The 23,018-nt window shown below is 41.7% G+C and overlaps 1 protein-coding gene across 1 annotated transcript in view; it reads left to right on the forward strand.

Annotated features, from left to right (window-relative positions):
* Positions 1–297: 297 nt before the first annotated feature.
* Positions 298–23,018, forward strand: part of MGMT (O-6-methylguanine-DNA methyltransferase) — a 172,483-nt gene continuing 149,762 nt past the window's right edge. The window contains exons 1-2 of the mRNA XM_072871186.1: positions 298–607; positions 10,622–10,665. Of these exons, the coding sequence (XP_072727287.1) occupies positions 10,642–10,665 (24 nt within the window). The 5' untranslated portion in view covers positions 298–607; positions 10,622–10,641. The remainder of the gene's footprint in view (positions 608–10,621; positions 10,666–23,018) is intronic.

Below are 23,018 nucleotides of genomic sequence, written 5' to 3' on the forward strand. Positions count from 1 at the left end.
GGACTGCCACAGGAGCTCAGCACCGTGCGGGCTCCGACTTCTCCTGCATTACCGCCCGTTATTTTGCGATGGCCTTTTGCAGAAATTCATGTTTCTGACCACCTGTGTGACCTGGAGTAGCCACATTGGCGTTGAGCCTGGGAGGAGGCCTGGGAGGAGGCCTGCCCGGCGCAGGTGGGCTGCATGACCCCGGATTTGCACCTCTTTGCCCCGGCCATATAAGCAGGGCGAGGGGGCAGAGGTACCTCCCGGAGCCCGGCCCGGAGCAGTCCCAGCAGAGCCAGGTAGGAGGCCCTCTGCCAGGGCTGGGCCCGGCAGGGCACACCGCAGGCCCGGGGCCAGGCCCAGGCTCGGCTGCCGGGGGGGGGCGAGGCCGTGGGGCCGGGCCTGCCCAGGCCGCTTCCCTCCCTCGCCCGTCCGCCGCGGGTTTCCGGGCCCCGGGGGCGGCCGGGCGGCTCCGCCCCGGCTGCGCCGCGCTCGCCCCGCCGCGGCCCGACAGGAGCAGCCTCGGCGTGCGCGGGGCTCGCTGCGGCTGCGGGGACGCTCCGGCGGCCTCTCCGCCGCCCGCTCTCCTCCTCTTCCTCCTCCTCCTCCTCCTCGCGGGCAGGTGCGCGGGCGGGCCGGGGAGCCGCGGGGCTCCGGGGCCCGGCGGGGCGGGCTCGGGCGGCCTCCGCGGGCCTGGCCCGGCCTGGGCGGCGCGGCCCTCTGCGGGGGGGGGCGGGGGGCGGTGGCGGCGGCCGCCGCCGCCTCATGGCGGGGTGGGGCGGGGAGATGGCTGCGGGCCGTGTGCCGGGCCGGGGCCGGCGGGAGCGGCCGCCCGGCTGGGCCGGACACCAGGGCCGCTCCCCGGGCAGGGGGCCCCCGCGTCCTCCCGAGCAGCTGTGGCGGGGGGGAGCGGCCGCAGCCCCTTCCCGCTTGCCTCTGCGCTGAGGTGCGTGTTAGTCTTGCAGCCTAGCGAGTGACGGGGGCTCCTTTGCTCCCCGGTGCCCATATTCACTGACAGCGGCAGGCCCCGGGAGAGGAAACGCCCCTGTTTGGGTCCCGAGGCCTTTGCTGCCAGAGCAGGCGCTAGGCCTACGTGTCGGTCGGTAATCATTCCTGCAGGGGAATATTGGTTGTAAAGCTCAACCCAAAGCGGTAGTGAGCTGCCTTGGGCACCGCTCCTGCCCCAGCCAGCTCTGCCAAGCCCGGCCCTTGCCCAGGGGAAGCGGTTTTGTGGCCGCTGTGGGAGCCGAGGCACTCCGAAATGCGTGGGTTTCCATCGGGCCGCGGGTGGAGCAGAGCAAGGGGCGAATGGATGGCAGCACCCTGCCTTCTGGCAGCGGCCTGTGCTCGGATCAGATTAGCGTGGAACTGCACTAAAATAATGCGTGTCAAATTGATATTAACATAAAAATGTCCTTTTGCCATTGACATGAAAGCCAAGCTCTGCAACTGTTTGTAAAATAGGTATGATATGGTAACTACACACAGTTTTTAAAGCAAAGTAAATGTAAAGAATTTTTTTTGCCTCTCACTCCCAAATAAACCTGTCACTGAGTTGTGTCATATTTTTGTGTAATGGAGCTCTTATTAAATGGCAAGGTGCAATCTCTGCAGTGTTTCACATAGGAAAGCCTTCTGTTTTATAAACAGGGGCATAACATTTAGTTTAGAAATGACTGTCACGGCATAACTGTTGTGTCCAGACTTCTGCTCCCCCTGCGCAGAAGACAAGGGTTATCTTCTGGAGGGGTCTGATTAGATGACAGGGTTCCCTTGTGAACCTGATGAAGGTTTTGGCCTCTAAGCCCTGCCTGTCTCCCTAATGCACGGGGGACCAAAACGGGTGGTGTAGGAGCTCTCCCTCCCTGAACTGCCTCTGTGGCCTTTGGTCTTCCCTCGCTTGCATGGAAATACAGCTTAAGTGGAGCCACGACGGGGATCTCCTGTTGGATTACGATGTCTCCCTGCCCTGTGGTGTGGGAGCCCACAGAAGGTCTGGTGAGCTGAAAGGCTCCTCTAGCAGCTCTGTTCCCCTGCACGGGCACCCCTTTGGAAAGGTTTCTGTATGGTCTCTGCAGGAACCAAGGGATCAGAGCCAGTGTGCCTTTACATCTGCTTCTTGTGTCAAGACCTGAAGGGTTAGCAAACATGGGACAACCTGGCTCTAGTTTTTAGGCTAGCGCTTGCAAGCTCAGAACAGAATCATAGATACCACAGAATATCTTGTTTTAAACCCAAGTTACTACTTCAGGTCTTAATTTTGGGTTGAGGCTTTTGCCCTCGAGAACAGGTCCTCCTCCCCTCTCTGGCTTGATTCATCTTTTAAGTTCCTTAATGTGTGTTTGACTGTTAAGATGTTTGTAAAGCTTTTTGCCTCTGGGGCAAAAGACCATCCCTGTAATGCAGGATACTCCTGTCTAAAAACATCCAGTTATGTGAAACTTGTCAAGTTGCTTATTTTTCTTCTGAATGTTTTGTCAGTCTGTGACATAATTTTTCCAAGTAAAAAGTTTTGTTTGTTTTGTTTTCGAACAGAAATGTTCCAAATGTAGACAATGCTACCAAAAGCCTCAAGCTTCAGAGGAAAAAAGATGTAGCCGTGTGAGCTTGCAAGGTGGCTTTAGCAATTCCTATCTGCATTCTGATCCATGACAAGTTAATTACACCAATTACACCAGCAACTGAACAGAAGCTCTATAGGAAACTGTTGTAGTTATATTGCAACTTGTGTTACCGTGACTACTTTATCTCTTGATAACTCTGTAATTAACTTGTCACCACTGTTTAATGCTTAACGTATGTAGAGAATCAGTTAATGGCATCACTAAAGGGATAGTAGCCTGAAGGAGAAGCTCATGCCCTTTGGGAAGGTTATCGGGGTTTCCTTGAATGGCTAATTTAAGGACTTGTGCAGAAGAAGTATTAAGTTTGTTATGTGTGGATAAGATGGAAAGGCTGCACCAGAGAAATTCTGTTTGAACCGACTTTGGTGACAGGGGAAACTGTTAGAAGAAAGTGATGCAAAAAATCCAAAGGAGAACATGTCACAGACATGGATGGCTGTTTTTGTAGTGTTCTCTTCCCATGCAGTTAGGGTTTTGGAGGAACAAGAACAACTGATGTTTATGAATTAAACCTCGGTATGCCAGCTGCTGTACCTGCTTGTACTCTAACCAGTGCATAATTTCCCTGTGAGCCCTGTCCTCCATCTGATACCAAGGGTGACAGCCTCGCTTGTGGTGACTGAAACAGTTTCAGCAGTGATGGTTGTTCTGGTGTTGGTGCTGTAAGAGCTTCACGGGAACAAATTGTAGGTCCTGATGTGTTGGGGTGTTTAACATCAGCCTTAAGACTAGTGAGCTGTTCTGCCTGGGATGTGGCTGACCTAAATTAAACTTAATTGCTGCAAAGAGAGGGAGGCAAAAAAAGCCTCACTGCTTGTGATAGTTGTTAACATCTCTCATTTTATATTTCACAGAACAATATGTTAAATTCTGAATGTGTGGAACTTCTAAATAAATTCTGAGGCATTAGTATTCAGTCTATCATTTTTAAAGATTTCCTGTGTTAGAATAATTTCCTGTTTGTAACACTAGTGAAGTCAGCAAGTGCCTAACCCAGTCTGTGTTGCCCATTCCCAGAAGTTGTCGGGTGAAGCTGAATACACATCCTACCAATCGCATAACTCGTAAAAGCAAGCACTTGTTAAATCTATTTGTTTTTATTATGGACATCGATCTGCCAGTCGCAATAATGCATTTATGGACATTTTTCTGCAAGCACAGCGCTGGTGGCAGTTTTTACTGACAAATTGAGTCATATGGACAGTAGTTCAAAATACGCTTACTTTATTGACGGATTGTGCAATTCTCTAGTTTACCAAGTGTTCATAAGATGTCTGGACTGGTGAAGAGAATGTAACTAATGGGAAAGGTAGGACAAAGTTTTAATTTCAGGAGGCTTGAAATCTTTTAGGGAGTGACAGGTGTCAGCATGTGTCTTGGCTGGTTTTGCGAACTTTAACTTCTTCCTTAATGCCATAATTAAAAAGCAAAAGGCCTGGTTTGGTGTCCTTACTGCAGACTTCCAGTTCTTGAGTTTCTTAGCTCTGCTGATAGCTGTGAAGGTCGCTGTTCCACAAATCTGCTGGCAAGGGCTTTAGTTGTGCTAGTTTATCTGAAGGTATAATGAGCCAAACCTTCCTGATGCAAGGAAAAAAAATCCAGTGTTAAATTTTGGCTCCTGTAAGGCTAACATTCTCACCCAGCACAGGTGGGTTTGGGCCAGCATTAGGTTAAACATACAGCTGGAGGAACAACCGAACTATAAAACCAGACCAAACCTGTATTGCAGTATTTTCCAGAAATACAAAATGCAATTTTAAAACTGATGATCTACTTGTGTGGTGCAGACTACTGTTTAAAAAAGTCAAATGTATTTGAATGTCAATAAAGCTTGTGTGGCTTGAGTTTTATGCAAGTTGAGTAATTGTGGAAGTTTTTCTTTGGAAATATGTCACCGTTTGGATGCTTTTTGCTAATCCTTTTCCAAGTTGTCTCCTTATTTACTACTTTATATTGGCAGAGCAAAAGCACCCTGTCCTGATGTCTGTCAGGATTATCTGCTATCTATTTTGATTTATATTATGTCAAATTAGATGGTATAAATCATTTCAGGTATCTTTTCAAGTCGCTTGTAAAAAATTTGGACATGCAGCTGAAACCCTCCCCAACACAGTGGAGGTTCCGAGGGTGATTGAAACATCTGACCAAGTCACCTTTAATCTCATGGAGGAAGAGGGGAGTTCTCCAAAGATTCTGACTTCCCCTCTGCTTTCCAAGTGAAATAGTAGTAAAACAGCACTACTGACAGAGGACCTGTAGTCTTGAGCAGCTTGCTAGAGGGGAATAAAAGAATTCTGCCTCAAAGCAGGAGCTGGCGGCATCCGGAGAAGCAGCTGGTGTCTGTTCGGATCACGCTGTATGTTCCCTGCCCGGCGTGTCGCTGAGCTGTGGCTCTTGGGACAGGCAGCTGGGGATGCTGGGTTTGGGCTTGGAAACTAACTTTTATTTTACATTTAGAAATCCTACTTCTGAGTTGGGAAGTTTGAATCCTGCTTTTTGGGGGGGGCATGGCAGGTGTAGCAGTAAAAATCACTAAATGCTTGGCCTTGTTTTTGTAGTATGCTATATGGCTATGTGCTGTTGAAGATGGGATACTGAAGAAATGGGCTTTTCTTACCCGATGGGTGCATGTTCAGGGTTTAATTATTATTCAAATGCCACTTTTTTGTGCATAATGATCAGTTATGAAATCACTATTTTAGTGAAGTAATATGTATTAGCAGGACAGCCCACTCTGAAGTCAGATTTGCTTTGTTTTCTGAATTGTGCCATCTACACGCTCCAAGTGCAAATTTAATTCCCTCCAGGTAACTCTGCTTTAGCAGATAGCAAGTATTAGTGCTGTCTTGTAAATGTTGCTGCTGTATAATCATCATTCAATAATATTTAAATTGTCTGACTGCTTTAGATCAGTTGGTACAATGCAAACAATAACATTATCTTTGGTTGTTTGTACATTCAAGTATGCAGAAGGTCTGTTAGTTAAACTTTTTAATAAACACCTGAAGTATACTTAAGGCCCTGTCAACAGATTAATTTTTCTGTTTCACGTATAAAAACCACAAGATGGAATGTATGGCATCTAAAAATACCCACGAAATGCACAAACTGGCTTTGGCAGCAGTGGGCTGGCTATGTTGATGGTACATTTTTAGATTGTCAGCAGTGTCCTGGGGAAACAATTTACACACCTTCACATTCCCTTTATTTTGCTCCATTGAAGTTTAGCATGATCAAGTATAATGTAGTGGGAAGGGTGGGGAGAAAAGGGAAATCCCTTGCATAGTCTCCTGTTGACACCAGAAATACCTCTGGTTATTTGCTGATTTCAGTCCATGAAACACCAAGATTTCTGGTTGCTTGATTGAGAAATGAGATTGACTTTATTCAAACTGTCCCCAGTTTTTTCTTTTTTTTTCCCTGCTGGAAAGAAGTGAATTAGTTGGTTTTGAGTCCTACTTACAGTGTGTGTGGGTCATTATCTCCTTTTAGTTTTGAGGCTTAGGCAGTTGGATGGAAGGCTTGTCTGAAAGGACAAGCTGGGTCTACAGCCAGTGTTGGGCTTTCAGAAGGTGAAATTGAGGCCCCAAAAGGCAAAATCTGAGAGAAACTTTTTAATAAATGCTTGTGGGGTTTTTTAAATAGAGCAATAGTACTGTTTTCTTTTCACTGATTACATGAGTTGCATGTTAGTGAATGTACTTTGTTTTATATTATTGGTGCTGCATATGGCCTGGATTTGAATGCTTTTTCAGTTGTCTTTTTGTGCAGCTATATTTGATCCCATAGTGAGAGTTTCTAAGAATATGATTAACCCTATGGGTCATCTTATAATGTAATTATTAATGATTGATTCTGTTTATCCTTGAAATCAATATGAGAAGCAAAATGATTTGGCATGTATTTGGGGTTGATTTCTAACATTCAGTAAACATGATCTTGTGACAAGACTAGTATTGGTTTATTACTCGGAACATGTTTGATGAATCTGGAGTGTGTAATTAGTTTTATATAATGATGGTGATATGTGGTGTTTTTTACATGACTTATGTTAATATGGCCAATAGTGTTAACATCTCCTGCCACTAATAGTTAGGGTGGGGATGTATAGTAATTGATCTTCCTGGGAGTGCTGTAATGTAAAAACAATTCAGGCTGTTTGAAGTATATTTTACAAGTGTGCATTGGGCCTTTGGGATGTTATACTGAAAAACCCAATTGTACAGTTACCATGGGAACCCAATTAGAATAGATTGCTTGAGTTTTTTTCAGTCTTTCATCTTGACCAAAAATCTAATGTACTTTAAATGTTTTCGTATGGAATTTTATTCATACGCTGACTTGATATAATAGCTGTTTTTAAATTTTAGTACTGAAACCAGAGAGTATTACGTTCTACTGATCCTGAGGACTTGTCTTTCAAGGAGAACCTTCCTTTAGTGTTTAAAAGTTGATGAACTGAGACAAATACTTTTTATGAATCTGAGAGATCTTGCCGTAGTGCTGCTGTCACATGTACTTTTCAGGCTGCAGTTCTATGAAAGTAAACAGGAGAGTGTCTTAAAACCCAAGGACTTCTGTTCTAGACTATCAACAAAATATGGCTGAAATTTTTCATGGCCTTTAAGGATCTGACTTTTGATGTCACCTCTGACTTCTTTAAGTTTCTGTTCTATTGACATACTCAAAGGTTTGGGATGCTCACAGGGTGGGTCTAGGATGTATTAGCTTCCTGCACCATCTCATCTCCTACTGCGCAGGAGCTCCTGTTCAGCACCTGAAGGCATTTGTGTGTCTTCCAGGTGTCTCGGGAGTGTCCTACTGCCTGCTTGTCAGTCTGGCTTCAGCCTCAGCATGGCTTTTGTGTGGAGACGGAAGTTCTGGGGAACTTGGGAGCATCTTGATTGAAAGGTCAAGGGGAGCTGAGGCAGGAGCTGTGATCTTGCAGCTCCAGGTATGAGGCGTAGCTCAACAGGAGATGGGCTTCATTGGTCCTAGTCAGGCAGCTCTGAGCTAGTGAGGATGGGGCCAAATAACTTCCTCACTTCTGCTTGTTAATTGATCCCTTCAGTTCATCCTACTCTCTGCAAAGGCAGGGGGAAACTTTCCATTTTGGTGAAGGGATTGATGACAATGAGGTTTCAGTCTTTAAGATGGGTGCAGTGATTCTGGTGTCTCAGTTTCTGCACTGTGATCCAGAATGAGGTATCATTGAATTTGATCAGTAGCAATTCCTGTGCCATTCAGAAGAGGTATTGGGTTCTTGCCTTCAAAATCAGCCTTAGGGGAACCCTTCAGCTAAATGTGAAAAGAAGTTAGTAGCGCATATATTGGCCTCTTCCAACAAGACAGTCTTTGCAAGGTTGAGATGTGTTTTGGAGTGAAGTTTTGGGCTTTCCTAGCCCCCTGATATTTAGCAGTGGTCTTACACAGTTCTTCCCTATCTATTTTCCTTAATTTTTAGGAGGAATGGGGTGTTGAGTTTTATCTGCAGATGCTATTTAAAACAACAACTTGAAATTTCAACTTGATTTTGGCATTTGGCATGGTTTCTTTCATAAACAGGAGAGAAACTGTGTTGCAAGTAAATATAGAACAAATATTTATTATGAAATGGGATATTTCCTGACCAGTTTTGTCCCAGAGATGTCTGCTGGGCTCTGAGCTCCTTCAGTCAGGATGAATGCTTGTTGTCCATGATGTGCAGGAGTGGCCCTTCATCCACCCATGAGCAGCTGCTATCTTGCAAACACTTTAGTTCCCAGTGGGAAGGTGGGGAGCAAGTGGATCTCACCAGAATCCAAAGCAGTGTGTGCCATCAGATCAGCTGATAGGAGATGGGAAGAGGGGCATAAGTAACTTAAATGGTAATTATTTAAAGTTTGGTGCAAATGAAGTAAAAGGGCATAGGTGCCAGTCCTTCACACAAATGTGTCTGGGATTGTAATCATATTCAGGGTGTGAAAGACGCAGGTATGTCAGAGGAAAGCACTGGGTTCCCTTTTCTTGTGGAGGCTGTAGATGAGCCTTCCTTGGGTGGCTGCCACTGTTCAAGTGGCATTTTGATGGTGGCTGATTCTTGCTTTGCCTGACAGTGGCTGGGAGGGAGGCGTGCTGCTGGCTTGCCTTCCCGGTACCGCAGGGGATGCCGGGCTGCTGTCCCGGCACGCTGGCATCCCCTGCCAGCTCGGCAGCTGCTCTGCTCCTTGGCCTCCTGGGGAAGCGTAGCAAAGGCAGAGGACAGATGCGTATTCCTGGGGGTTAATACTCCTGAATGTTGCCCTCCTGAGGCTTGGTGGAGGGACTGCCTGCTTCCCAGCTGAAGGGCTGTCATGCATCTCATGCCAGTGCCCCATCACACATCGTGCAGCAGTTTTCTCCTCTTGGCAATCTCTCGGAGTTGACTTCAGAGGAGAGCATTTGGACTGATACACTCCAAACATCACATTTTACTTAATTTTTAGGAGGAGTGGGGTGTTGAGGGTTTTTCTGCAGATGAATAACTCCACATTACACTATTTTCTAGTTAAATTGTGTTCCTGCGTAGTTACCAGCTGGAATTGGAAGAGTGTCCCTTTCTAGTTTGTTTTGGGGTGGTAGCATGGGAAAGCAGAAGGGAATATAGATGGTCAGAAGGTTGTATGTCTCTCTAATGCTGGTGTAATTCAGTGCACTTACTGTACTTCTGGACTTTGGCCCAGGTTTGAAAAGAGCTTCTGGATAAATCTGCTTTTCAAGGCAAATATTCTAGCTTTACCCTTCAGAAAAACCTGAAAAAGCTGAGTGTTGCTATGCACTTTGAAAGTTGAAACTCTGAAGTGACAACAGAAATAAATTGCTATTTTATTTTTAGCTCTATCACAGATATTTTAAGTAATGTTAGTAGATTGTTCATCTGCCTGACTCTACATTTAAAATGGAATTAGTGATCTTTGCAATGACTACCTTGCCTGTCTGTGATTGTTGGTATATTTAAAATTTTCATTATTCAGGATCTTAATTTTAAACTCTTAAAATTAAGATGTAATATTAAGATTAAATATTACCATTTTCTTTTAAGTAGTTTGGAAGTGGCTGTAACTTCTCTCACTGCCTTGGACTTCAAGGCTTGATGTGTTTGAGAGGACTTGGAAAGCCTCAGATGCTCACAGAATTTCTTTTAGGAGATTTATCATTTCTTAAGCGGATACAGTTATCCTCTCCTGTGGAGTAGTGAGTTCCCTGACTTAAGTGGAAGAGTTCCCACTGAGGTTGGCTGTGAGTCAGGACTCTGAGGCTGAGCTTTGTCAGATAATCTTCCTGATTTTCAGAAATGTAATGTTCATAGCACATCTTTGCAAAGACGTAGTGATCTTAGCTAAATAGCGCTGAAAAGAAAATAGAGGGGGGAAAAACTAAGTAAATGCCAAGGAAATAGTGATCATCCTTTATTTCAAGGGGGAGAGCAAAGAGGAACCTGTTGTATTTTTGTTAATGATATATAAATAATGATACTGTTTAAGACTAGAATTATAATAATTGAAGTTAATGTTCCTTAGGTACTTTCTTAGTGTTTTGCAATCTGTACTTTTAAACCCAGAAAAAACCTAAGTCACTTGCTTTCATGCCTTAATGTGGTAGTTCCTAAATCACAAAAGGCTGTTCATTTTTCTAAGTAACTCAAAGTGCATTACTGCCTGTACAAGTATTTCTTAAATTAATGCTACATCTTTTAACGCATTCTTAATCAAAAGATCAGAGCTGTGTAGTGCTTGTTATGGAAGAAGTCTTCAATGTCCTATCTGATTTTGTTTGACTCATAACAAGCACTAGATGACCTAATGAACATTAAAATTCTTGGTTGCTTGTAAAAACCATCAAACTCCCTTTTGAAATTATATATACTGAAACTTAGAGACCATTTAAAAAACTGATATCAAGTTGGTTATAAGGGAGATGACACTATTGACATACACTGTTCTTCCTGTGGAACTGAAATTAAATCTCAATCTAACTAAATTTTTCCCTTACAGGTGGAGACCTTTCATGTACCATGGCATCAAGGCTTGTTCCAACCGTAAGTTTCTGTTAAAATACCCTTGCATTTAGGTGTACATTGAAAGGCCAGCATTACAAAAGAGTTCACGTAACAGGTTTTTTTCCCCAGTGTCCAGCAGTCAGTATTAAGAATCCAGTTGACAAGATTGATGCTGCATTGTAAATCTCTGTAGCTCTGTCATGGTTGGTAACAGGCATCAGTGGACCTTTCCCCATCACGTATCTATCTTCCACAGAGCATAAACTAACAGGACAACGCTGTATTTTCAGTTATAAGTTAGCTGCTTCCATTTCCTAATAAATACCTCTCTTACTGAAAGCCACACAGGCTTAATTTTGAGGCTTGATGCTTCAAAGAAGTAACTGTAGGGCAGTAACTTTATAGTAAAATAAGACAACTGTTTATAAAGAAATTCAGCACAGTTTACCTTACTGAAAGAAAGGCATCAACACATTTTTAGTCAATAACCATATTCTTCAAATAATTAAAATGAACTTTGAAGATATGAATACATTTTTTCTGTGGAATAACTATTTTTGTAACATTAGTAATGTTCCTCTAGGAAAATATTTCTAGTACAATCAAACTTGCATATCTAACTATTCCTGCTGGCAACTTCTATCACTGTTAATAATGTCTTAATAGTGGCATCTCTTGTGGTTTTAATCTGCTTTATGTAATGTAATGTGGCTTAGAAAAGTAGTATTTTGGCATATTCTGTCTGCCCCACTGTAGAAGACTTTCTTTCTCTTTTTCCATGAAATAAAATTGTTTTTATTTTTTAAAATGGAATGGTTGAGGAAGAAGTTCAGGAAAATAAATTCTTGCTTCACTTTTTTCTATTAATCATTTGTTTAGTTATATTTATGTCTTCCAGTTGCAACCATCTTTTAGCAGGTGCCCAGAACAATGGCAGAGAAATATTTGATTATCTTCTGCACAACTGGGCATGGTAGGAAGAATCACTACTTCCCTCTCATTCAAAGCTAGGTGTGATGGAGCTGGCAAGCGACATGAAACTAATAATTTATTACTTAACCTTTTCATTTCTCCCACTCTCACTTCTAGTTGAAAGGTGCAGCATTAGCTGTTAGGGGAGTTTCCCCTTTTGATATGTGGAAAAGCAGGAGGTTTAAGGTAAAACACGTGAACTCTCACAGCCCCATCTGCTGTGGGGAGCAGGGGTCTGCTGGAGGCTGTGCAGACGCAGCCCAGGCTCCTCTGCTATCTGCTGCTGTTTCCCCCCATTCTGGATGCATATTAAATATGTATGTAATGTAGCTCGTGTGATATTTGCAGTGTGTGACTAGTTTACACTTTTACTTTGAGCAGAACCGCACATTGGTGTGACGCACAATATATGCCTGGCATATGGTTTTAGCAGAAATCGGTTATCGCTGACGTAACGTGCTGAAGGGTTTTTAAGCAGGTTGCTGAAAAATGGTTTCTGAAAGCAGCCAGACGTGGGCATTTTCCACAATCGCTGTATTTGTCTCCCGCTTGATCCCTGATTTTGCAGCCGTGTTGCGGTGACCAAAGATGTATGTTGGGTTTGTGTGGAAGAGGCTGAAATGTGGCTGTAGTTATGTGCGTGAGCATACATCAGGAATGTCTCTGTATTTAGGAGTTTTTGGGTTCATGGTGTTCTTATGACAATGTGGCAATTTTTCTGTTTCATGAGAAATTTAATTGTAAATGTAATTCTGTTCCTCTGAAATAGAATTCCTCTGGATTTCTTGTAGTTGTTAAATTTAAGCTTAGTAAACAGATGCTTGTACTAACTTGATGCTTTGCTCTCAATACAGTGAAACACTTGTCCATGCTGTCCTGAATCAAACTAAGGTTGATAATTATAAGAAAATTCAGACTGTAATTGGATTTTTGTACGAGTCTTTCTGATGCCTGTTTTTGTGTGTATTTTCCTGTAGATGTATTTGTATTTTTAGTGAATTCTTAATACAGCTTGCTGCTTCATTTGTTTAAAGCTGTTCTTCTACTCACTTTAAAAATTTCAATGAAATTCTTTGCTTCAACCCAATTCAGATTCTTGACTCTCCTCCAGCTTAAAAAGGAGTGCTATTAATGGTTTTGTTCATATTGCTTAGATTTATTTTGTTGTTGTTCTCTAGCCCCTACTCTTCAGGTGTAGCTATTTTGGTATTATAAAGAATGATGGATTATATAGGAAAGTTTCTTGTGAAGCACTCCTGATATTGTGCAATGCACTTGGGGGTCAGCTACACTTGACTGATGCATGATTTATCCGATGTCCCTGCCACTTTCTGAGATAAAGCTGCTATTTTATCAAAAATGCCAGCAAGTGTGATTTAGAATTTATACACCTCCTTTTTCAAATAATTGTTCTGATTACTTTCTGGCATGGCAATAAAATGATAAAGGTAATTGCACACAAATGTGAGATAGCACCAAAATACAATAAAATTAACCTGAATTAGCTTGACTTGTCGATGAGAAGTATTTATGAAATGTATTTTTGCAATAAGGGAGACTGATATTATAGCTGGAAGGTGAGTTATTGCCTTAATGTAATACTGTTTGAAATTTAAAAAAGAGACTGTTACAGTTGAGGGTGATTGTGCCTTTGAAATTAAGTTGAAGTGATTCTTATAATTGGCAGCAATAATGCATTGTGAAGGTAATATCTTTTATTGTGTTATGCCTAGTTGCATTATCTTTTATTTAGCTGGTCCTGACTTCAGCTCTGCAGAGAACGCAAGAAGGAGCAGATCAAGAATTTTGTGGATTTAGGTGATAAAAATTTGAAATGTTACCTAATATTAAAGTCATTCTTCTGCTAGATTTTTTCATTTTTAGCCCATTTTCAGTTCTCCTGAACCTGATACAAGTCTCATTTGATTAAACTTTCATATCTTTTCCTTGTATTACAGTAGTTGCCATATTTTTACATACACAGCTGAACCCTGTAACAGCAGTGCACGTTAGTCTTGCTATGCGTACATATGCATGCATATACATCAAGTGGTGATTTTGGCAGTTAAATTTTGTATTTCTCAGTGCCTCAAAGTATAACCTCCTCTTACTAAAACTTTTACAGCAAGCACTTCAGTGGTAATTAAGGAGTAGATCTTAATGTTGACTAATATCTTGAGTTTATTTTTTGAAGTGATGAATGCTTCTGGAAAATCCAGGCAGCTGTGATGACTTGCTTTCCTTTGTGTGAGACTTGTTAAAACTCAAACCAGTAACAACTAGATACTAATTCTGGGGACCCTCTAATTCTTAGAGACCACATTCTTCATCTTTGATTCTTTAGCATGGTATTTGTTTCTTTAATTGTTTGGTGACAAATCCTTAATTCTGAGTTTGTGTTTTATTACATGCAATTACATGTTAAAGCAGTGAATAACTGAACAAAGTATAACATAGCTTTGTAGTGCATCGTACAATGCTTCTACCTGAATCTTCTGGTGTATGATTTCCAGTCTAAAAATAAGGGGGTGCTTAATCCATTTGTGGTCATCACTAAGGTCAGAATGACAATATGCTTCCACATCCTATGGTAGGCACACCAAGCAATGTGGCTTACAGGATGAGTGCTGGTGGGATTTACAGGTGCCTCCTAACAGCAAGGAATGTACACAATTGACTTCTGTCTTTGCAACTGGTGGTATAATTTGATTATTACAGAAATGTCTAGCCTTGTCCTGTCTGTTTTTTTCCTGTTCTTGGAATGTCATTTCTTGACCAGTTCTGCTCCAATTAAATTTCTTGTCCAATTCTGCTCCAATTAATTATAGTACCTCTAGGCAGCCCACCGTTTCAAACGAGATATCCTAAAGGAACTGTGTGTCTCTCAGCTTGTCAGGCTGTTTCACTTCCTTTTTTTTTTCCTGGGCACCAAGATGCATCCTAGGGATGGTGTGACCCAGTCCAGCCTCGATGCCAACCCACCACAACCGCTAATTTGTATAGCTTATTAACACCACACTTTCTAATGGTATTTTACTTCTATGCTGCATGTAAACATTTGACTTTTTTCAAAATGCTCATCTTAGCTTCATGTTAATGATGTAAAATGATGACATAAATATTCTACAGTGTATATGGTTTAAGCTGCTACGTGGCCACAGCAGTGTCTGCTGCACTTGTAACCACTTTAAGTTTAAGGTTGTTTTTAAGCCATTTAAGTTTCCTGTGTAAGTGAGAGCTGGGGAAGGTACAAAATGTGTTTGCTTACTTGGTTTTGGAGAGCTATTGGTAGAAATAGTATACCTGAATTCCTGTTTAAACAGTCCACTGAGGTATTGTGTTTAAGTATCTGCTGCTACTAATGGCTCAGATTAAAGCTTGGCATGTGGGCAATAGATGAAGTAGGAAAATGCAGTTCTGGAATGCAATAGCCTATCTGCCTCTTCTAAAGGAGAAAAAATGGTTTTATTACAATTAAAATATTATCCCTTAAGTAAAATAAAGAAGTGTGAGGTAGCCCTGGTAAGTACCCTGGGAATTTGCCACTTGACAGACCAGGATTACTCCTGTCTGCCAAAGCAAGTGACTGAAGGCATAGCCAAAGAGCCAGAGGCTGCTGCTGCTTGGAAAAACACTTTTGTAGCTTGGCATTTTGGGGTCTTTTGATTTGTCATCCAAAGAGGATTAGTAGTGTAATACAATGGGACAACAGAAACTTGCTTTTGTTGTCTTTGATTGTTTAATAAAGAATTATGTGTTTGCTTTGGTCAAATACTCTTAAAATGCCGTAGAAAGCAAATGTTGCTCTCTGTACCCAAACATGTATCCTGGTTCATCAGGGGCTTTTGTGAATTGGACCTTTTGATAAGTGAAGATGGGGACTGATTTTTAGTGGCTGCTGTGTCAGTGTACGTTTGTATATGTTCAAAATACACAATTTAATTCTGTACCTTCATGATTTTTATGGGATTAGTTCTTTGGAAAGTAAATAAATTGTTGTATCACCCCAAACTAACCCTGGATTTGCTTACTGTTTGTCTGACATTTCTTGGCTAGGGTGGGTTTGGAAAAGAAATGAGTAGGTTTTATTTTCACACCCTCTGAAGCTACAGGTTTGGCTTAACCAGGGTTAGACTGACTTAGAGAAGCACTGGAGGTATTAGTAGAGTACTGGAGAGGATGCAGGCTGCTGTGTTTCATAACGAGAACTGAATGTTTTAATTCTCTTAAAATAAGAAATTGCATGCTAATGGCATAAATATGATGTGCCAGCCAGAGGTTGGAAATACAACTGTTTTGCCCAGGACTCCAGGAGATCAATTGTGGGGTCCCTGGGAAGCCTGCTGCCAGCCCTCCTGGGCTGCAGTACTTCTGCAGGGAGCAGGTAGGAGGGCTTAGAAATACTGTTCTTCCCAAGCCATGGGGACACTGGTCTGGTAAGACCACCATGGGAAGGCACTGGTAGGGGCGAGGTTGGCAAATTGTTTTCTGGGGAGTCACTCATTTTTTTTTTTCAAGCACTGGATGGCAGAAGCAAGGCTGTCAGCTGCTAGAGCTCTCCAAGCCATGGCAGTGGTTGGCCCCCAGCGGGGTGCAGAACAGGTTTCTAGCAAAAGGCTCCTGCAAGGCTGGGATCGGCTTTACCCCAGGAAATGGCCAGGTTGGCAGCACTTCACGTGGCACGAGAGAAAATGTGCATGTTTAATGCAGAATGTTTCAGGGCAGCTTTTGTTTAAAAGCCTTCTCTGGATTACAGTCCTGTTCTTCAGCTGTGGCAGTGTTTATTACTGTTGCAGCGTGGACAAAAATATATGGACCTGATATATGGTCCTTTGTTCTGGCAAGCTGAAAGTTTGCTTTGGATGCTCTAGGAAGGAGAAATACATGCAGTACATTGTGGGATGTGTAGGGGGAAGAAGTGGCTTAGGTCCAGGTGGGTGGTGATGAACACTAGTTCACAACAACCTGGTGCAGCATGTAAAGGACTTGTATTTAAAAAAAATCAAAGGTAGTTTTAAATGTTATTTTGCTTGTTAGCAGATTATATTGACAATTAAATCTGATTAGCTACCATGATGATGGTTTTGTTTCAAGGCTTTCTTCTTGAATTTAAGCAATGAATGCAACACCTTTTTTCCTCAAAGTTTAACTTTTGCCTTAATTTAAAAACTGGGGGGCACTCAGCTCTCCTTGGACTAACAGGTTTGCATATGTTTGAAGGATGCTATGTGTGATGTTCAAGTGTAATGATACAGGAAATGTGTGTTATCTTGTTCAGAAATTACTTTTTCATTAAGGAAGGAGTGATGTTGGTGGGACTGCCCTGTGAGCGTGGGTTGCAGAGGGCAGCAGCAGCCTCTCTTGTTCTGTTAGACAAGGAGAAGCCCTGCCCTGGGTTCCAGGACAGCTTTCTCACTGCTTCAGCAGTCCAGATTAAGATGTCAAACCTGTAGAGACCTGTTTGGATCAGGGCATCCTTACAGCTTTAGAGCTCACTCCATTATGGTTAGCTGGAAATCTTTGGACTCTTTTTTTTCAACAGAAGGAAACAGCTTTTAGAGAAGTTCATATTTTAGCTTTGAAAGAAATCAAATTTCATATGCTTTGCTTATGCAAAAAGACTAGGAATTAAATGTTTCTCATTCTGTATAATTTTTATTCCAGTATATTAAACTATTTCTAGGTATGAGACTTCTGTCTGCCTGTTCCCTTCTTTCCTCCCCACACTGGAATTATTTGTAGCACATAAATTATTTTTTCTCTTGGAACAGTAGCAGCCACTCTTCATTGGGAAGATGAAAATATAGATGATTAATCAAGATATTAACAGGAGTAGGCTTTTAGACTTGTGTTTTGATTGCATGGATCCTGTGTTTTTTTTCCCCAGTCCTTAAATTTTTCTGTTTTAAAACAGAGTGTAAGAAACAGCTTTCTCATCTAAGACTAGCTGTGTAAGTTTGGAAAATTACCCTCCACACTGAAGTATGTGCACAAATGCATTACCTTTTACTATTAATATCTTTTCCCATATTCTTAACGTACAATGGATTGTTTCCTTTTAAATAAACATGCAGAAACCAGTAAAACAAATACAGGAAGTTTTAAACTATTAAGGAGATGTTGAGAGAACTATAATTCAATGAACCTTGGATGAGTGGACCGCTGGCATGCGTCAGCTCACCAGCAGCCGTGCCAAACGGGGGGCCGTGGTCAGCCTCGTTATTCATCTCCGCAGTCCCAGGCGGGGTGGCAGAAGCTTTCTGCAATTAAAACATCTTGCAAACAGCGTTAGGGACTGTGTTTCTAAATTATAATTTCATGCAGTTGTCGTTACAGTGGTAACAGGAGATGTTAATGACTGGATTTTTTTTCTTCAGCTGTCTCAGTATGGAACAGCAGTAGCCCCGTTTCCAAAATCCCAGTTAAAGATATGACTGCAGTGGCAACCATTAGTTGCCCTAATTGCGGTGCTCGCCGCTGTATTACTTGAGCGATATGCTGACCTTTACGCTTCAGAATAGACGGGGTGTTGGTAAACAGTCACCTCATCTGTTCTGCTGCCCTTGCTGCTGTGGAGTTGGTAATGATGGAGAAGGACCTGTCTAACTTCTTATTTCTTATGATGGTCCCTGATTGTTTTTGCCTTGACAAATACCGCTGATGCAATTTGATAAGGATTTTGTTATGAGAAGGATGTAAACTTACTGGATCAAGAAGAATGACTGTAGCAAGATGACTGAAATGAAGTAGCAAATTGCCAAACCAGTCCAGGTACCTGTGAAGTATTCCCCTTAAATTTAAATCCAATATTTCAAGCTTCCATTGAATTTTAATTCAAAACTTGAATCAATAACAAGCAGGTTTGAGAACACTGATACTCAAAAGAAGGACACTTAGAGTTCAGGACTGGTATTTCTTTCCTGTAATTAGGATGAAGAAGCAACTTCCCTGGCATTTATTGATCATCCTCTCAAACTCAACAAATTCCTGGTATTGCTTTTTGGCAAGTCACTGATACTATATGGCATCATTAGAAAGAGGGCAGGTGCTTGAGAATTATAGCTCATATGCTAGCTTCCTAATGCAAATATGTCAGAATATTGAAGCAATGAGTCTTTAGGACATATTTATGGAGAATAGGAAGTAAATGAACAAGTTGGTACTTGTTGTGCCTTGAGTGGGATGGGCTGGCATCAGTGCTCTCCAAGTGAAACCACCCTCAAACTGTGGTGATCTTACTGGATAAATGCTTCCAGAAATTCACTTTTTACAGCTAAGAATCCCTATGACTTGTGCTACTAGCAGGTATAGTGCAGTTTGGGATCCTCTCAGACAATACATGCTGACAATTATTTTTAGTTTTTGAAGCCAAGGTGTAGTTATGTCCTAGCCCAACACTGGAGCAAGATTGCATGAGAAACCTAGTATAGCATCTGGGTGGATTCTTTATTTTTAAACAACAGTAACTTTCATGATGTAGAAGAATTAAGTAGGGAATTTTCAAATGTGCAGCAGTGGCTAGTCTAGAAATGGTAGAAATACGACCATTTCTGGGTTTGAGAAATGGCAGATGAAATAAGGGAAAGAATTGTAATGCAACTTCATCCTGCTGGTTGCATTTATGTTATCGGGTAGCTCAGCAATTAATACTTTCTGTTAATCTGAAAGGATCAAGAGCCCCATTTCTTGGAGGCAACTGTGACATCTCACTGATAATGCACTTGGATTCTCTTGGTTTTAAAAAAATAAAATTGCAGTATGTGCAAGGACACATTAGGTTTAGCAGTTGAATATGTTATTTTTGCCTTGATTCTTGGAAATATTCAAGTAAAAAAAATCATGAGGACTTCCATTTGAAGTTCAGCCACATGCTATATAGCCTAATGGAAATACCCTGTTAAATCAGATGCAGGTGGTGGCAGAGGGGATTATCATTAATATTTTGATATGGCATGGTAGGCTTATATTGTTGCTAAAGCAGAGTGAAGGAAATAGGAAAACCTGTAGAGGGAGATCCATCAGAGATAGGGCTCTGGCTCCTTCCTGGTGGGAAGGATTCATGTGCTCAATAATACTGAAGGGAAAAATGTGTGAAAAGGTGTTGTCTTTGGTCTCTTTGACCACAGCCTTCAGACAGAACTTGTTTTTAAGACAATTTCTGATAACCTGAGGGCTGAACCCTTGTGGAGGGTGCAAATGCATCCATGGGCAGTACTGTTGTGGTTTTTTCCAGTGGAAATCTGCAGTCTTTAGGGTTTTACCACTGTACATGTGCACTGTGAGACCTTTAAGAGGTGAACACAGGAGAAGTTGGAAAGTAATGTTCATGAAGATATTTTGCATTCTTTCTCCAATTCAGTAACAGTGATTTGGGGCATGGTGCTGAAGTGGAGGAAATGCCGTGAGGTTTGCTCTCTTGGCTTGTCTTCTGAAAATACAAACCTCTTGGGAGAACATGAGGCATGGAGACACTCTGCTATGGTGGGGTGGTTTTGAACCTTGTTGATCCTTGAGATTTCTCTGAATTTTTTTATTTATCCATTCCCCTTTATGGATATGAATTGGATTCTAGGATCTTGGACCAAACTACAGTGGAATTTTTGGGGGGTTTAGGAGCAGTAGAACACAGAAAATAATTCTGAATTATTTACTGTAATGTGAAAGACTGTTAATGCAAATTTAAATAAAATCTGTTTTTAATCAAACAGGAGGTATGTTTTAGTACTGAAAACCTTGGCTGCGGCAAGGCTGTTAAACTGAATTACAGTGGAAAGCATAAGAGGTTAAGATCCTTATATGCAAGTCATCAAGCTAATGCTGGCTTTTGGGTTCACAGCACCTCGTTTAGGAGATAAAACTCGCTGCTGTTTTGCATCCTTAGCATCTGAACCCTCGGAAAGCAATTTGAGCAGCACATCTCTGTTTCCGAGTGGTGTTCAGTGGAGTTGGTGTGTAATTTAGGGGACCTTCGCCCTTCGGAGGAGCGTGCTGCTACTGAGGCATGTGCTGTTGCAAAGTCATGGGAGCATGCCTGGAAAATGAGGCTCCTCTGTACAGGACATTAACTCATAAATCATGCTAATATTCTTACTGATAAATTTTCCACTGTGAAAACCTTTTGATACTCATCTGTTATTAATGACAAAAAGGACTTAATTCTGTTGGCTAACAACAGTCTTCCAATTTTCTATAGAGCATTTAGCAGTCTAGTGAGATATGGACTTACATACGCTGCATCTACATTTTTATTTCTGTAGCAAGACTCCAGAGGATGGCAGGAGAAGTTCCTTCTCTAAAAGTCCTATTTTTTCTACCTAATAAATTTTGAAATTATGAGAAATTTCGACACAGTTTTGTAGGTATTACAGTGGAAAGGGAGAGTGAAGGTGGAGTTCATGCAGTACCTTATCAAAATTCCTCGAATGATTCATTTACATAAACTGCCTTCTGCCTTTTTTCTCCAGCTTATTTGGATTTATTAGATTTTTGCTTTAAGCTGCCATTCATTTAGTTCTCACAGCTTCAGCAAGGGCACTATGGGGAAGATGATGTTGAGCAAATTGTGCCTGTATGGGAAGGATGCAGTAAATGATATCTAAGTATTTGGTAACTTCAGCTGGCCAAGTTTAAAGGCTGTTTATTTGCATCTGAAAACTGTTGCAATGAATTTAAATCTGGAATAAAATTTCACTTTATTTTAAAATAACACTGCCTGCAGGGGCGTATCGTTACCTCAATCTTCCCTGGCTTATCTTGGTAGCTGTAGGTAAATAGTGAAAAGGCACATTAGTATCTGGTCAGAGGATAGTGTGCCTTGTACATCTGTACCGTGACCTTCATCTTTGAGGCTCGCAACCCAATCGCATATGTCTGTGGATATAAGTCATGCGGTTTCATTCTTTTATAAAAATAAACCTTCTAAATATTGCTGCCCAATGTGTATGATAAACAAGACTGAAAATACTGGTTGTACTCACTCAAGGTTTTCATCTATAAAGCTTAGTTCAACTTGGTGTGGACTCATAGGGTTATTTATAGTTTTCTGTTACTTGCTGCATCCTGTGTTTTGTTATAATGAAAAAGCTGTCCTCTTCTAAGTTGTTATATTTGTGGAGTACATGGTATGAGGTTCAGTGCATCTAGTTTACGGCTGTCACACCAATAAAAATGAAGAATGTATACTGGTTTTCCACATATGTAAAATTTTAAGTTGCTTTTTTACTAAGACTTCTGCTGTGAGGTGCTGCTCCAAAAAAAGTTCACCCATGTCCTCTCCTTGAGGAGGGAGAAGGACAGAGGAAAAAGTTGGTTGAAAAGGAGAGTTTCTTTGTAACACCAGCAAACATTTGATTATTTAGCAAAAAGCTGATTTGGATTACAGTCAAACTAAAACCCCTAGGAACCTGCAGTTCTTCAAGCCCAGCACGCTGTGCAGAACTTCTAAGCTGAGTAAATTTGCACTGGTTGCTGCGTGTCTAACTGAGGAATTGCGTAAGTGCTTCCCAAAATTCAGAGGTTGAAGTTTACTTTTGCCCTTGTGGGCAAAACTGTCTACTTGATTTTTTTTCTCCTCTCTTCACACTGATTATATTACTTGCAGATGTGACTTCATTACATAGCACTTAATGATGGGATTTAAAAAAATTCTCTTATTTTGAAAAAAATTATTGTACAGCTGCAAGGAGTGGTCAGCTATAAGTCGTCATGCGTAGACTTTCCTGTCTCCTGCTGCACCCCTCGTCTGTCATTGTGCTCTTCAGTTGGTTTCCCAGCTTTGTAATCACTTCTGCATTTCATCTGATGCTTCATCGGCCTTTCCGCATCGTCCCCCTTGCTGTAGGCAGACATAGGTGTCCTAGGTGGAGTGGACTATAAACTTGCATAAATACCGGGGAAAATAAGTTTGCGCAGTTGTCTGTGGAGACTGTTGGTTCTGAACATTGCAGTAATAAGTGAATTTTTCAGGTGCGAGGCAAACTTCAAGTTAGCAGTATGGTCCCAGTGACTTTAAAAACCAAGACACCTCCTTGTTGGTCTCCTGCTGTAACTGGGATGTTTGATCGAGTTAGCTGGTGCTGCCTTAACTACTTGGGTTTCTTTGTTCTGTTCACTTTTTTGTCCAGTTTCACTTGAATTTAGCTCTCTGGAGCAAAGGCTTTTTTGTCCTGGTTGTACAGCACCGATGGCGATGTGGTCCGACCCTATGGTTTGGTGTCTGGGTGACTCTGCAGTGGACATACTTGTGGTGTTCTGTCCTCTTTCTCTCCTAATGTTTGTACAAACCAAACTGTACATACAGCTCAAGCATCTACTGAGTCAGACTGGGTTTTTTTAGCCAAGACAAATTTGACAAGTATGTTATTGTTGGTCTTGTACAATATTGAGAAATGCTTGGCATCTGTTTCCAACTACATCCTATC

The sequence above is a fragment of the Ciconia boyciana genome, chromosome 8 (genome assembly GCF_034638445.1).
Source record: "Ciconia boyciana chromosome 8, ASM3463844v1, whole genome shotgun sequence".
NCBI classification, from domain to species: domain Eukaryota; kingdom Metazoa; phylum Chordata; class Aves; order Ciconiiformes; family Ciconiidae; genus Ciconia; species Ciconia boyciana.